The 15,444-nt window shown below is 61.8% G+C and overlaps 1 protein-coding gene and 1 long non-coding RNA gene across 2 annotated transcripts; one reads left to right on the top strand and one right to left on the bottom strand.

Moving 5' to 3' along the window:
- Nucleotides 1-50: 50 nt before the first annotated feature.
- Nucleotides 51-15,236, top strand: GRIN2C (glutamate ionotropic receptor NMDA type subunit 2C). The gene is made up of 12 exons (XM_034640290.1): nt 51-114; nt 4,982-5,395; nt 7,389-7,987; nt 8,329-8,443; nt 9,347-9,558; nt 9,708-9,870; nt 10,218-10,371; nt 11,711-11,836; nt 12,092-12,321; nt 12,694-12,854; nt 13,341-13,528; nt 14,599-15,236. Exons 1-12 carry the CDS (start codon nt 52-54, stop codon nt 15,006-15,008), a joined length of 2,835 nt encoding a protein of 944 aa, XP_034496181.1. The 5' UTR covers nt 51; the 3' UTR covers nt 15,009-15,236.
- LOC117795470 lies at nt 10,439-12,240 on the bottom strand. Its single transcript, XR_004619509.1, has 4 exons — nt 12,114-12,240; nt 11,760-11,962; nt 11,028-11,123; nt 10,439-10,501 (listed from the first exon to the last, which is right to left on the bottom strand). It is a non-coding gene; the product is annotated as an uncharacterized LOC117795470 (long non-coding RNA).
- Nucleotides 15,237-15,444: the final 208 nt, after the last annotated feature.

The raw sequence follows: 15,444 nt of genomic DNA, 5'->3' as shown, positions 1-15,444 counted from the left end.
CCGCCGAGCTAGGACGGAGCGCGCCAGCGCGCGGGGCCGAGGCTCCGGGACATGCAGCGTGCAGGAGGCGGCCGGCGCGGGCTCTCGGCGCGGGCGCAGCGCCCCTTCCCCCCGGTGAGTGTCGGGTGGCGAGCCGGGGACGCCAACTTCGCCGCCAACTTGGGGCTGGGCTCGGGCGCCGCGCGGGCAAGGACGGCGGAGACAGACGCGGGACTCCCGGGGACAGTCTGGCCGGCGCGGGGAACCCGAGGAGGGGGCGGGCGGGAACCAGGGACCCTCGGGGACCGGGCCTGGGATTCGGACCCGGGCGGGCGGAGGGGAGGCGAGGCACGGAGGCCGAGGTGACAGGCGCGCGGCAGACGCGAGGGAAGGACGCGGGTGAGGCGCCCAAGACGTTTGTCTCCCCGGTCGCCGAGCCCTCCAGCTCCTCCTTCGCTGGGCGTCGCGGCGCCGCGGGGGAGGGGGCGGTGCGGGGACGCGGGAGTCTGGGCCGCCGGCCCCCGCAACTGTTGCTGCTGGAAGCCGCTGGGGCGGGGAGCTGGGCCGGGCGCTGGGGCCGCCACTGCGCGAAGGGGGCTGGAGAGGGCCTGGGTAGAGAGGCCCAAAGGGGGCTGTGGGTGGCTTGGGGAGCTCGGGCCCCCGCCTCCCGGAGGTCAGCACCTTCTACGCGCCTCTCCCTTGACACCTCCGCCCCTTCACACGCTGCGAGTCCCCCAGATCCTTATCTCCCCCATCCCCTAGCTCTCCTTCTTCCGCTCCTCTGCCCGGCACAGCGCTCCTTCCTCTGACCTCAAGGAATCAGCGCGGGCTTCACGGGGTGGTGGGGTCTTCCCAAATGTGGACTCCACGCCCGGTGGACCCGGGCTCCGGGGGCGCAAAAGGAAGGCCAGGCGAAGAGGACCATGGGGGAACCGTGAGCCCCGGAGCTCTGGGCCCTGGCTGTCGCACCAGCGGGTTGCTCAGGTCTCCCGGGGCTTCGACAACGATCCCCGACGGCGGGGAAGGGAAACCTGGAGCCTCCTGCTGCGGATGGCGTTTCGTGCCCAGGCCTAGGAGGGCAGGGCCAGGGACTTGTGAAGGCAAGGCAGCAAGCCTCCAGAAAATCCCCACGGGTGCTCCCCACGACCCATAGGAAGGTCCTGCTGGGTGAGCGAAGCGGGGATCCCAGCCGGGTTCTTGACGCTCGCACCACCCTGGTTCCCAGCCCTGCTCACCCGGAGGGACTTGGGGCTAGGTCCCCCAGCCCTCCGGTGGTGGTACCGCCCTGGCTAGGTCTCCGACCCGGGGTCACAAGGAAATCAAGGAAGGTTCATGTGTTCCATCTTGCAGCCCGTCTAGTTTCTGGCTGCGCCAGTCCGTTTCAAGTCTGCTCCTGAACTCCGTACTAAGAATTTGGATAGAAGCGTGAAGGGGACCCAGAAGACTGGAAACCAGATTTCTGGGTTCTCCCCAAGCCCTGGTACCCCGCCCACAGCCCGGCCTGCCTGGCGACCTCGCCCCTCCCACCCGGCAACCTGCGGGGCTTGCAGTGACTGGGGGTGAGGGGCCTAGGAGCCGGGGATGCCTGCGGAGAGGGGGTGGGGTGTAGCAGCGCGGGGTGGGGGGGCGCGGACGTGGTGCCCAGTTTGGCCGCCAGGAGGCGTGGCACGGGTCCTGGAGCCCGGAGTCGCCGCCGCTGCCGCCGCCGCCGCATCGCGAGTGTCCTTGAGCCGCGGGTGACGGTGGCTCTCGCCGCTCGCGCCCCGTCCTCCCGCGGGGGGAGCCTGATGCCACGTTCCCTATGAATTATTTATCGCCGGCCTAAAAATACCCCGAACTTCACAGCCCGAGTGTAAGAGATTCCTGCCAAGGGGAGGGGGCGGGGCGCCCCCCGGGGGGCCGGGGCGGAATCAGCGGGGAGGGGGGAGTTAATCTTGGAGGGAGACTTTGGTGCCGGCGCCAGTGGGAGCGAGATGCAGGAGCGGTCTTCTCCCCTGACACCTGGGTTCCGATTTTAGCTCAGCAAAAGTCAAGGAGGGAAGGAAAACCCGACGGCAAAGTAGAGGCCGCTTAGCAAAGGGCAGTGGATACAACGGGCTGAGCAGCCAAAACAAAGCTGGTGGGTGGGGCCCCTTCCTGGGGCCAAAGCTCCTGGCGGGAGAGGGGGGAGCCACCAGTGTCTGGGTGTGAGTGTGCATGTGCGCACATCCGTGTGGGGGAGCCTGCCTGGGAATGAGGCGGGGGGGGGGGAGGGGAGCTGAGCGCGGCAACAAGAGCCTTAGGCACGTGCAGGTGCTCAGAGAGCTCAAGGTGATGTCTAAGGTTTCAGAGGACTGACCACTGGCAACCATGCCCTGGGCCTTTTGGGGGTGCCGGTGTTCATTAACTGAGCCCGCCAACGAAAGGTGGGAGCTGATGAGAGAGTGGTAGAGGTTCCTAAGAGAAGGTCAGGTGTGTGGCAGGGGCATCACCGAGTGCACAGACACCTGCCAATCACGGCAGCGGCATAGCGGGGAGCTTCCCAACCCCGCAGAGGTAGGGAGGTGGGGCAGGAAGAAAGAGGTGGCCTACAGCCCGCCCGGACCCTATATCTTCTCACCCCTCCTGTCCAGAGCCTGGAGGAACTAAGGCAGATACCTGGTTGGAGAGGGATTTAAGTTGGGCTCTGCAAATTCTGGAATTTTGTTGTGTAGAAAAGAGAGAGGCCGTGAGAAGAGGACATTCTAGCCCGAGGGAACCGCAGAGCAGAGATGTGGAGATGAGGACAGTGAGGGGCTGTCTGGCTAACAGACTGGCAGGAGTGTGGGGTCTATGGAGGGGAGACAATGGGTTGGTGTCAGGGTGCGTGGGGCCCTAGTCATGGGCCCAAAGTGTCTGGACTTCATGTGTGGGCGCCGGGGAGCAGCTGTGCTGCGTGAGGAGGGGTGCAGTGGCCAGAACGTTTCAGACCAGCAGGGTGCGAGGGGAGTGAGGCGGATGGGAGGTGGAGAGGTTGAGGGTCCAGGGCTGGGGGTATGACCCTTCTGCCTTGTGGGGGAGGCTGGAGGTCATGTGGTGGTAAGACTCTGGGGTCTGCATCTCTTTGAATCTGCCCTTTGCTATCTGAAGCTCAGAGAAACTTGCCTGGGGGGGAGCCCTCCCTCCAGAGATACTGTGTGCTCACTCTGGTGACAGGCACCGCCTGCCTGACAGTCCTCTCCTTCTCAGCCCCAATCCTGGAGGATAACTTCCCATCGAGGGAGTCTCCAGGGGGAGTGTCCCCTTGGAGCTGGGGGAGAGCGTGGGTCCTACATCTAGAGTCACATTGTCCAAATCAGCAACATGAGAGCTGCAGGTGTCATTGTAAATTTTCCAGTGGCAACATTAGAACAAGTAAAAAGAAACAGGTGAAATGAGTATATTTTGTTTAACTCAATGTATGTAAAATATTACTTCCACATATCATCGATATAAAGAATATTCATGGGATTTACATTTTTTTTCACACTCAATCTTCCATATCCAGCATGTATGTGACACTGACCTCAGACCTCAGTTCAGACAAGCTGCATTTCCGCTGCCCACGGTCACCCGTGACTGGCGGCTGCTGTTCCGCACGGCACAGACGTGGAGCTCAGAGCTGGGAGGCAGAGATCGGGGAGCCTTGGGGCTGCCCAGGGGACAGGGAACCTCCCGGGACTGCGCTGTGAGCAGAGATGCACACAGAAAGGCCTGGGAAAGGGGGGAGCAAGCACGGAGGCGCCCTTTGCAGGTGTCACTTGAGCTCCCTGATTGGTGGTGGCTGAGGCGTGCTGTGGCCTGGCATCTTTTAGGTTCCAATCCCAGACTCACACATGTCTCTGGGCTGACAGGCTAAGTCGGTGGACCAGGAAACCATACAAGGTGGGGGGTGGATTTCAAGAGCACCAAAGCGAGTATTCATTCCCTCCGCTGCCCAAAGTGCTGTCTTCTCAGCCGCCATTAAACCAGGTTCACCCTGGTCACCCTTCGGCTCTGCCCTGCTCAGAAGTCTTGCTGGGGATGTGACGAAGAGGGAGAAGGTGGCATGGCTGTGGCCGATGGCCAGCTGGGAGGGAGCGCGGCATCTGTGGGCACCACTCACTGGCTTGGCTGTTGGTTCCCATCCAAAGCGATGATGTTTATTTAGCTGGGATACACGTCACGCCCTTGGGTTAGGTCAACACAATCCTGCACGCCGGGGGGGGGGGGAGCAGCCCATGTGGAAGACACCTCAGGGTTTCAGGAGACCCTGAGCCCTGACCAAGTCAGGGGTGTCCCACTCCTGTGGAATGGTTGCTGCTAGTTGAGGCCAAAGGGGAAGGGTGAGGACGTCTGGTGCCCAGGAGGAGGGGCTCTGTGCCACGCAGGGCCACACAGAGCAGGGCCCTCGGGGATGTGAGGTTCAGTTTGGGTTGGGGAATATAGAGGCCGGGAGTGTCAGAGAACCCGCCTTCCTTCTCCTGGATGTGGGGCTGTCACCTATAAGATAAGGACGCTGATAGCAGTGGACGACCCCCTTGGGGCTGTGAGGCACGTCCTGTGATGATCAGAAGAAAATGTACTTAAGCGACCTCCCCAGGATCACACAGCTAGTTAGTGGCAGAGCTGGGACTTGAACTCCGGTCTGTCCGACTGAAATCCATGCTCTTGGACACCGGACTGGCATTTTCAGCGTACCTTCCCGGGGCAGAACCCAGACGGATGCATTTCCAAAGATCTGGCCTTTCCAGCCAAGCATGCTGTTTGACAGCAGAATGGAAGCAATGAGCACCTATGGGGACTCATGTTGTTCCAGCCCTTGCCCCCTCCAGGCACCCCAGGGGGACGCTCAGCTAACCTGTCTCTTTATCTGTGTCTGGCTGTCCTTCCATCTCTGCCCATCTTTGAGGAGGGGGATTTTCCCTCTTTTCTTTCCCTTGGGATGTGCGTCTCTGACCCCGGGCCTATCTTTTCTCTTTGTGCTTCTGTTTCCCTCCCTGTACCTATCCCGACCCCTCTGCAGGACGCTCCAGTGGACATGGGTGGCGCCCTGGGGCCAGCCCTGCTGCTCACCTCACTCCTCGGCGCCTGGGCAAGGCTGGGCCCCGGGCAGGGTGAGCAAGCCCTGACAGTGGCCGTGGTGTTTGGCAGCTCGGGGCCACCGCAGGCCCAAGTTCGTACCCGCCTCCCCCCCCAGAGCTTCATGGCCCTGCCTCTGGAAATCCAGCCGCTCACTGTGGGGGTCAACAACACCAATCCCAGCAGCCTCCTCACCCAGATCTGCGGGCTCCTAGGGGCGGCCCGCGTCCACGGCATTGTGTTTGAGGACAACGTGGGCACCGAGGCCGTGGCCCAGATCTTGGACTTCATCTCCTCCCAGACCCATGTGCCTATCCTCAGCATCAGTGGGGGCTCTGCTGTGGTCCTCACCCCCAAGGTGCTTGTCCAAACTCATGTTCTCTCATCCCAGGGGCCGGGGGCCAGGAGCCAGGCTGGGGCTGCAGGAGTGGAGTAGAGGCTGGGCCAGGGAGAGACTTAGGCTCTGGGCAGCTGGGATTGGGTGGGACCAGCAGGGAGGTGGGGGCTGAGGGTGCAAGCTGGGCGAGGGGGGAGAAGGCTGTGGGAAGGATGTTCCCATGTTCTAGAAGATAAACTTTCTGGGCTGCTTTCACATCGTATCTGGATGAGAGGGTGTGGGTGGCAAGCTTACCTCTGGCTTTGGTGGGCAACCCTGGTCCACCTTCTCTCTGCTTCTCTGGCCTTCCTTGGTCAAGCTCTAGACCCAGCGGCAGAGGGCCAGGCTGGGCAGAGAATCCGATACAGTTAACCTGCAGGGAGACCCATGGGGGCAGGTCACTGTCCCCATGCCCTCACAGAGTTTGCATCCTGTGGGGAGAAAGTTCTAAACACACATTTGTCTGAAGTCTCAGCTGGGACAAATGTTCTGAAGGAAAAACACAGGATGCCAGGAGGGTCTAAGAGGGCCCCCATTTGGGTAGGGGGTTGGGCAGAGAAGGTCTCTTAAGACATCATATCGAAGGTCTGGAGGATGAGGGAGAGTTGGCAAGTTGTGTGTGTGTGTGTGTGTGTGTGTGTGTGTGTGTGTGGAGTGGGGGACAGTGTTCCCACCAGAGGCATCAGGTGGTGTGAAGACAGCCAGGTGGAAGGAGCTGGGAGTTCTTGAGAGAAGGCTGGAGAGGAAGGTGAGATCCTGAGCACATAGGAAGATATTTGGGTTTTATCCTAAGTAATTGGGGAGGCACAAGAAGGTGCTGAGGGGGGAGACCAAACTGATTTGCCTTTCTTTTATGATTATTTTTTTATTATGGAGAAATTGGAGCATGCATAGAAGAGTATAATGACCCCATGTACTATCCACCCGCGGCCAACCCTGCCCCATCCTTAAGTCCACCCACTTCCGCCTCTTCTATGTCTGAGGCAAAGCCCTATTCTATTGTCCCATCCAGAAATACTTCTCTATATATCTCTAATAGATAAGGGCTTAAAAACCAAGCCAGTATACATTATCACATCTAAAAATCAAAATTCCGTAACATCATCAAATATCCAGTTTCAAATTTCCCCATTGTTTCATAAACATCACAAATGCCTATTTTTAAATGTATTTGCTTGAATCGAGAAACACATCAGGTTTCCACCTAGTGCCTGGCGGATGTAGCTTCTGAGCCTCAGTCTCTAGGACCCTCCTCCACCGCCCTCCTTTTTTTGCCATTTGTTTGCTGAGGGAACTGGGTTACTTGTCCTGTAGGGTTGTCCCGGATTTGCTTTTTAAAAAAGATTGGGACAGCAGCGGTGTGGTGAAATCTTGGGGGCCTGCAGGGGCAGCAGGGAGCCCACAGTTAGGAGGGGATCGTGCTAGCCCAGGCTCCAAAGGGCAGTGCCCTCGGCATCTGTGATGGTGGAGGCGGTGGAGGGGAGGAGCGTTCTCATCCCCAGGGCTCCGCGGCGGATGGTGCTCCCAGTTACCTTTGGGCCCGACAGTAACTCCCAGCATGGTGGTTTTCTACCTTAAAGTTGGTCTGAGGCAGCGCTTCCCAAACTGGCGGGCTCAAGAAGCACCTGAAGAGCTTGTTAGAATACAGAGTCATGGGCGCCATCCCCAGATTCTGATCCAGGAGGTGTGCGAGCGAGGCGCCGGAGAATTTGAATTTCCAACCAGCTCCGCGGGGGCAGCTAGTCTTTAATCCGGCGTTGCTCCGGTGGGGGCCCTCTTGAGTAGTTTTAAAAGCCCCCCAGGTGATTCTACTGGGCAGCAGGGATTAGGAACCGCGGGGGGGGCGGGAGGCAGGTGTTGCGGCACGGGGGCTTCCGGGGCGGGAGGCATCCTCATCAGGGGACTGCGGGAGGGAGCAGGAGTTGGGGCGGGGCGCGCCGCCCCCGCCCCGACTCAGGCCCCGCCCCGCCCCCAGGAGCCGGGCTCCGCCTTCCTGCAGCTGGGCGTGTCCCTGGAGCAGCAGCTGCAGGTGCTGTTCAAGGTGCTGGAGGAGTACGACTGGAGCGCGTTCGCCGTGATCACCAGCCTGCACCCGGGGCACGCGCTCTTCCTGGACGGGGTGCGCGCCATCGCCGACGCCAGCTACCTGAGCTGGCGGCTGCTGGACGTGCTCACCCTGGAGCTGGGCCCGGGCGGGCAGCGCGCACACATCCAGCGCCTGCTGCGCCAGGTCGACGCCCCGGTGCTGGTGGCCTACTGCTCGCGGGAGGAGGCCGAGGTGCTCTTCGCCGAGGCGGCGCAGGCGGGCCTGGTGGGGCCCGGACACGTGTGGCTGGTGCCCAGCCTGGCACTGGGCAGCACTGACGCGCCCCCCGCGGCCTTCCCCGTGGGCCTCATCAGCGTCGTCACCGAGAGCTGGCGCCTCAGCCTCCGCCAGAAGGTCCGCGACGGCGTGGCCATCCTGGCTCTGGGAGCCCACGGCTACCAGCGGCAGCATGGTGCCCTGCCCTCCCCGGCTGGGGACTGCCGTGGCTACCCCGGGCCCGTCAGCCCTGCACGGGAGGCCTTCTACAGGTGGGCACCTGGCCCGGTCATGGGAGGGGGCAGGGCCCTTCAGCGCACCTGGGCTGCAGGGAGCTTGGGCTCGCTGGCCACACCTCCCACTAGCTGTGTGCCTGGGGCCAGGTTACCTTACCTCTCTGAGCTTAGTTTCAACAACTGAAAAAAAAAAAAAGCCGGTTTGAAGTTGTGTCGAGGATTTCGGAGGGGGTGTGTCAATACAGGGAACCGGAACAGTAAGGGCAGAGTCAGTACTAGCTGGTGGTGGTAATGGGGGTGAGGTGGAAGGTGGGGGAGGGGGCCTCTGGTCCTGGGCAGGGCTGTGGGGACACCCTGGTTTCTCTCCCCCACTGCAGGCACCTACTGAATGTCACCTGGGAGGGCCGAGACTTCTCCTTCAGCCCTGGTGGGTACCTGGTCCAGCCCACCATGGTTGTGATCGCCCTCAACCGCCACCGCCTCTGGGAGATGGTGAGAAGGGGGTGAGCCCAGGGTTCCTCGGTATCCTCTCATTTTGTCCCCAGCCCCTCTTGTCTCACAGCTGAGCAGAGGGTCCCTTCTGTCCTCCATCCAGCCCCTCATCCTTCCGGTCTCAGCTGAAGCATCTGCACTGAACCAGGGTGGGTGAGGCAGCTCGGCTGAGGGCCCCCATGGCACCCTAGCCTCCCCCATGAGAGAACTTGTCAAGCATTTGTCCTGCCCCTGGGGGACTCGCCCACAGCTATGCTGGCCAGACGGACATGTAAACAGAGAATTTGAGGAGATGTGTGCAAAGCACTGTGGGGGTACAGAGAAGGGCCAAAACCAGTTCTGTCTTCAAAGGAGGGAACTGGGGAAGGATCCACAGAAGTTGGGATGTTTGGGCTGCACTGTGGAGGGCTGAGAAGCAGCCCATCAGGAAGGTACTAGGCTGGTTTAGACAGAGGGGTGGAAGGGTTTGAGGCATTTTAAAGTAATGTGTTTGGGGGTGTGGAGACTGAGGAGGAAGAGCGCGGTGAGGGGGGTAAGGTGGACCTGAGTGGGAAGGCCTTGAGTACTGGGTGAAGGACTTCATACTGAGGTGGGGATGGGGGTGGGGGTGGGGGTAGCGTGGTGAGACAGGCTCAGGTCTGGGCTCGGGGACGATGCTGTGGGCCAGCAGCGGTGTGGAGGCTAGATTGGAAAAGCTCAGGGACCAGAGGCTGGGAGGGGGCTGCGGGGAGCTCTCCCTTCTGGGCCCTGCCCAGCCCCTTGCTCCCCAAATGGTCCTGCCCCGGATGTCCCCAGGTTAGGGAGGGGCATTCTTGGCCCTGGCAGGCCCCACCAGGGGCCCTACCTAGAGGGTGGGGGGATTTGGGCTGGAGGTCCCCGGCTGAAGCTGGTCACCCTTTGCAGGTGGGGCGCTGGGACCACGGTGTCCTCCACATGAAGTACCCGGTGTGGCCTCGCTATAGCGCGTCTCTACAGCCTGTTATGGACAGCCGGCATGTGACGGTGGCTACGCTGGAAGAGCGGCCCTTTGTCATCGTGGAGAGCCCTGACCCTGGCACGGGCGGCTGTGTGCCCAACACTGTGCCGTGCCGCAGGCACAGCAACCACACCTTCAGGTCCGCGAGAACACACGGGAAGGCCCCGTGTGAGCTGTCAGGCGATGGCAGGCGTGTGTGGCTTATGCCTGGGTAGGGGGTTGGGGGCCGCCCACCAAACTGGGAGGAGCTGCCGGCTCTGACTTCTGGTGGTCTCTTGGTGGCAGCAGCAGTGACACAGCCCCCTACACCAAGCTCTGCTGTAAGGGCTTCTGCATTGACATCCTCAAGAAGCTGGCCAAGGTGGTCAAGTTCTCCTATGACCTGTACCTGGTGACCAATGGCAAGCATGGCAAGAGGGTTCGGGGCGTGTGGAACGGCATGATCGGGGAGGTAGGCCCGCCCCTGAGGTCCGGCTGAGCCCATCCCCCTGCCCGCTGGCCACCCCAGGCCCCACGCATCGCTCAGCCACCCCTCGATGTTCCTGTGCTGGGGGGCGGGTCAGTCAGGGCGGGGCCTGGGCCCAGCTCCTAAGGCTCTCCCAGCTGGCAGGGAAGATGGGCTGTCACCAGTAACGCCCCCTGGGCTGGTCAGTACTGCAAGTGGAGCTCTGAGGACCCCAGATGGGAACAGCCGGCTCAGCCCGAGAGGTGCTGGAAGGGTGGCTGGGGGAGGCTGGAGAGGGTGCTCCAGCCGGTGGGACACTTTCTCCAATCCGGGCCTGGCCCCCATGGCCCCAGGTGTACTACAAGCGGGCAGACATGGCCATCGGCTCCCTCACCATCAACGAGGAGCGCTCCGAGATTGTGGACTTCTCCGTGCCCTTTGTGGAGACGGGCATCAGCGTGATGGTGGCACGCAGCAACGGCACTGTCTCCCCGTCAGCCTTCCTGGGTGCGGCTCGGGGTGGGCAGGGAGGGCTCCAGGGTCTAAGGAGCACGCTTGGAAACAGGGAGTTTGGGGTGGGGCTCAGAGGGCCAGCACGGCAGCTGTGGGTGCCTTGGAGGTTGGCCGGAGGCCTGAGCTGCAGGAGAGTAGGACGGAGAGGGGAGAGTGAAGCCGATGTTCCATTCCGAGCCAGAGGACTGGGTACGGAGGGGCCGTTGGGAGGAGCAGGAAAGCTGGGAAGGCAGGCTGACTTCGGGAGGTGCCTTGTGGGATAGGACGCACTAGGGGAGAAGCTTTGCAGGGAGCTGGAGGAGCCGACCCAGAGAGTGGCAAGCGGTGCTAGTCTGTGACTTGATCGGGAATTCAGCATCCGTGGGGCACCCCCTTTTGCGCCGAGCCTCCCGCTAGCTGCTGGGGATACAGCCATAGTCCTGGCTGTCACCAAGAGCCCTGTCAGGAGGTCAGTGGGACTTGCAGCGTGAGGTTTACAGACAGCCACGAGGACGGGCAAGCCTCAGCCAGGAGCAGAGGAGAGCATCCCCTTCCTGCTGTGTGGCCTTGAGCAAGTCACTGAACCTCTCTGAGCAGGGTTCCTCGGCTGCACAGAAGACAACAAACCCCACCCCAGAGGATAGGCATGGCATCGGGGACACAGTGCTTACGGCAGTCATGCCTCCTTGCTCAGGGAGACTGAAGCCATTGAGTAGACGGGTCAGAGGAGCTCAGTTGGTCTCCCCAGCTCCTGGGGCTTCCGGGCCCTGTCAGTAGGATCAAGAGTGAGACCTGATCTCAAAGATCCTGATTCCAGGCTGAACAAGCAGCTCATCCACACTGGGCCAGGCAGGGCACTTCCAGAACAGGAGTGTGGTTAAGCAGGCGAGGGAGGAGAGGGAATGAGAAAATGCCCTGGGCAAGCTGCCCTGGCTTTGTGGAATCTGGCCAGGCGGGCGGAGGAGGATGGGGGAAGGAGCAGGTTGTAGGCCTTGCAGGCTGGGGGGAATGGGACAGGGAGGAGAGAGCGCATGGGGTGTAAAGTCTTTTTGTGAAAGGAAGTTGGGGGTGGGAGTGGGATCTAGGGGATATGTGTCGTCAAAGGGAAGTTTCCTGGGGGTGGGGTGATGGGATCTTGTCCCGGGGCAGAGGGGAGGGGGAAACCAAGAATGCTGGAGAGCCTGGCCTCCCCGGGGTGGGGTGTGGGGTCTCTCCCGCGGCTCTGCTGCTCTGAGAGTCAGAGACCCCTTGGCTCAGTCCTCGGGGCTCATGGGCCCCGCCCTCCTCTGACCAAGTGGGTGCCCCTGTCAGCACCCAGTGCTCTGGCCTCTGAGCTGCCTCCCTCTGTTCCCAGAGCCCTACAGCCCTTCCGTGTGGGTGATGATGTTCGTCATGTGTCTCACCGTGGTGGCCGTCACGGTCTTCATGTTTGAGTACTTTAGCCCTGTCAGCTACAACAAGAACCTCACCAGCGGCAAGAGTAAGCTCTCAGCCAGGCCTGGGCGGAGAGAGCATGGGGATGGGGCCGGGCTCAGGGCCGCAGGGGCTCCTCAGAGAAGGCTGGGTCCTGGGGGAGGTCTCTGGCTTCCAGACAACCGGCAGGGGCCTGTCAGATACATGAGACAGAGGAACAAGGTGGGCTGGCTTGCCCTGGAGTGGGGATGGCTGGGGATGGGGCCTCGCCCAGGACAGAGTGAGGACCTGAGCCCCTCTGCGCCCACCCTCTCACTCCCAGAGTCTGGGGGCCCATCCTTCACCATCGGCAAGTCTGTGTGGCTGCTGTGGGCGCTGGTCTTCAACAACTCAGTGCCCATCGAGAACCCCCGAGGCACCACCAGCAAGATCATGGTCCTGGTCTGGGCCTTCTTTGCAGTCATCTTCCTCGCCAGCTACACCGCCAACCTGGCAGCCTTCATGATCCAGGAGCAGTACATCGACACTGTGTCTGGCCTCAGTGATAAGAAGGTCCTGCGGCCACAGCTGGCAGAGGGCAGGAGGGCCAAGAGCGGGGGACCCAGGAGAGGATTGAAATGGAGCAGGGAGCAGGGAGCAGCTGGGGAGCCTGGGGAGCCTGGGGAGGAGAGGCTGGGGCACAAGGGGAGGGGGCGGAGGGCTCAGGTCCACCGACTGAGTGGCCTTGGGTAAGTCTCTTCCCGACCTGGTCTCAATGTCACCATTTGTAAAACACAGGAGTGGCCTGGACAGTCTCTCGGACTCCTGTGCCCTCACCATGCAAGTGCAGACCCCAGGGCTGGGCCCAGGGGACAGGGTCGGGGAGTGTCGGTGCCTGCAAGGCTGGACAGAGGGGGATGAACAGCGCCTGCTCTCTGCCCACAGTTCCAGCGGCCTCAAGACCAGTACCCACCCTTCCGCTTTGGCACGGTGCCCAATGGCAGCACAGAGCGGAACATCCGCAGCAACTATCGAGACATGCACACCCACATGGTCAAGTTCAACCAGCGTTCGGTGGAAGATGCGCTCAGCAGCCTCAAGATGGGGTGGGTCCTCAGCTCTGCACCCACCCTCTGACTTCTCTACCCACATGCCTCCCTGATGACCAGCCTCAGCTCTGGCCCTTCCTGAGACACGCAAGGTGGGGACATTGAGGCTGGGGTGTCCTGTAGGACTTGGGGCAGAGCGAAGTTTCAAGCAAAACTGCATGCCCACTGTGGCCCAGAGATGCGGCTGAGGCTTCACAGGGGTCAGTCTTGGCCTGAGGTGGCGGTGGGACCTTCTTAGGGTCCTGGAGGCATGGAGGGGCTGGGCAGAGAGGGTGTGTCCTCTGAGGGTAGAGAGCTCCCTGGTCCCTCTGAGAGGAGGGTAGGTGGGGTCCCTGAGCTCTGCATCCGGGACCCAGGAGAACCAGAGAAGGCTCTGCCCACCCATCCCTCCTGGTCAGTGCTCAGGGGGCTCATAGGGCCTAGATCCCTGTCAGGCCCTAGGTTTGGTGTCCCCACATCACATGCCCCCTGGCCTGTCCCCAGGAAGCTGGACGCCTTCATCTATGACGCTGCTGTCCTCAACTACATGGCGGGCAAAGACGAGGGCTGCAAGCTGGTCACCATCGGCTCTGGCAAGGTCTTTGCCACCACCGGCTACGGCATCGCCATGCAGAAGGACTCCCACTGGAAGCGGGCCATAGACTTAGCACTCCTGCAGTTCTTGGGGGATGGTGGGTGCTGCTGCTGGGGGCCTGGGGCCCAGGGTGGGCCATAGAAGCTGAGGTGGGGACACTGGCCTGATGGCTGGCCAGCATCTCCACTACTCTTCTCGGAGTCCCAGGGCCTGTGGGCAGGAAGACGTCTCTGGGAGTGAGAGCTGGGCCCGTGGGTGGGGGTATCTGGAGGAACTGCATGAAGACCTGGGGAAGAGGTGGGCTTGCCAGGAGGGAGTGGGAGATAGGACTACATGAGAGTCCATGAAGGGCAGGAAGACAGGAGGAAGCTCAGGTCCCGCGGTGGGGCTTTGGGGGGGGGCAGCGTAGGCTCAGATCCTCTTTTTTTTCTCTAGACCCTTGTCCCAACCATTTCCACCTTGAGATCACCTAGGGTAGTGCCAAGGTCCTGCCCAGTCCCAGAGCCGGGGCCCAGGCTTGCCTTGGTACCAGTGGCTCACATGTGTAAGCAGCCCAGCTGGCCCTACCCCCAAACCCAGAGGCTGCAGTGCTGAAGGATAAACTGTGATTCTCCCTCAATACCACAGAATGAGAATGATAGCAATGAAGGTGCTAGGGTGTCCTCAGGGGCCGNGGCTCACATGTGTAAGCAGCCCAGCTGGCCCTACCCCCAAACCCAGAGGCTGCAGTGCTGAAGGATAAACTGATTCTCCCTCAATACCACAGAATGAGAATGATAGCAATGAAGGTGCTAGGGTGTCCTCAGGGGCCTAGGCCTCTTGTCTCTGTGTGCCCAGCTCTGTGCCTGGCATGGAGATGACCCCCAAGTTTGGCCCAGAAGTGAACGATAACATCCACCCGGTCAGCAAGCTCTTCCTGGGCACGTGGGGGGTGCGCATGTCAAAGGCTGGTGTCGCCCACCCCAGCCCCCACTCTGCTTTCCTTTCTTCCTGCTCATTGACACCCCCTGCCCCCCAGTCCTGCCTCTGCCGGGCTAGAGCCCTGTGTGGCCCTGCAAGAGGGTGGCACCCTGGCTCCAGACCCCGCCTCGCTCCAGGCTTGCGTGAAGACCATTGGGAGGGTCTTCCCTGAGCCAGGTGTGTCCCCTGCTGTCCCCCCCTCGCCAGGGGAGACACAGAAGCTGGAGACGGTGTGGCTGTCGGGGATTTGCCAGAACGAGAAGAATGAGGTGATGAGCAGCAAGCTGGACATCGACAACATGGCCGGCGTCTTCTACATGCTGCTCGTAGCCATGGGGCTGGCCCTGCTGGTCTTTGCCTGGGAGCACCTGGTCTACTGGAAACTGCGCCACTCAGTGCCCAGCACGCCCCGGCTGGACTTCCTGCTGGCCTTCAGCAGGGTGGGTGCCACCCCACCCCAGGCAGGCCCCAGCTTTAGGGGCACCAACCCAGTTAAGTCAGAGCTAGCCATGGCCCCATTTACTGGTGTAAGAACTGGGGGCCAGCCGGCAGCGCACAGCAGGGGAGAAGCAGAGCCCTCCCGCAGCACGCGGGCCAGTGTTTCCGAGCCCGGCTGACGGGTTCGAACCCTCACTGCTATTGACAAGCTGTGCGCCTCTAGGAAGAGAACCTCTTGGAGCCTCAGATCGCTCCCGGGCAATTGCGCTCGCAGTGGCACAGTGCTGGGCGCATAGGAACTAATGTTCCTTGCTTCCTGGGACGTGGGGACGCGCGGGCTGGTGCTTGGACCGGGGAGGTGGGCGGTCCCTGAGAGGAGCTGGCCGCTCACGGCTCTCTCCTCCCGGCTGCCCAGGGCATCTACAGCTGCTTCAGCGGGGTGCAGAGCCTGGCCAGCCCCGCGCGGCCACCCAGCCCGGACGTGACCGCTGGCTCGGCCCAGGCCAGCGTGCTCAAGATGCTGCAGGCGGCACGCGACATGGTAACCACGGCGGGCGTGAGCAGCTCCCTGGACCGCGCCGCGCGCACCATCGAGAGCTGGGGCAGCGGCCGCCG

The sequence above is a fragment of the Ailuropoda melanoleuca genome, chromosome 13 (assembly GCF_002007445.2).
Source record: "Ailuropoda melanoleuca isolate Jingjing chromosome 13, ASM200744v2, whole genome shotgun sequence".
NCBI classification, from domain to species: domain Eukaryota; kingdom Metazoa; phylum Chordata; class Mammalia; order Carnivora; family Ursidae; genus Ailuropoda; species Ailuropoda melanoleuca.
The sequence above is the reverse complement of the archived record's forward strand: the minus strand, read 5'-3'. Positions and strand labels throughout refer to the sequence as shown.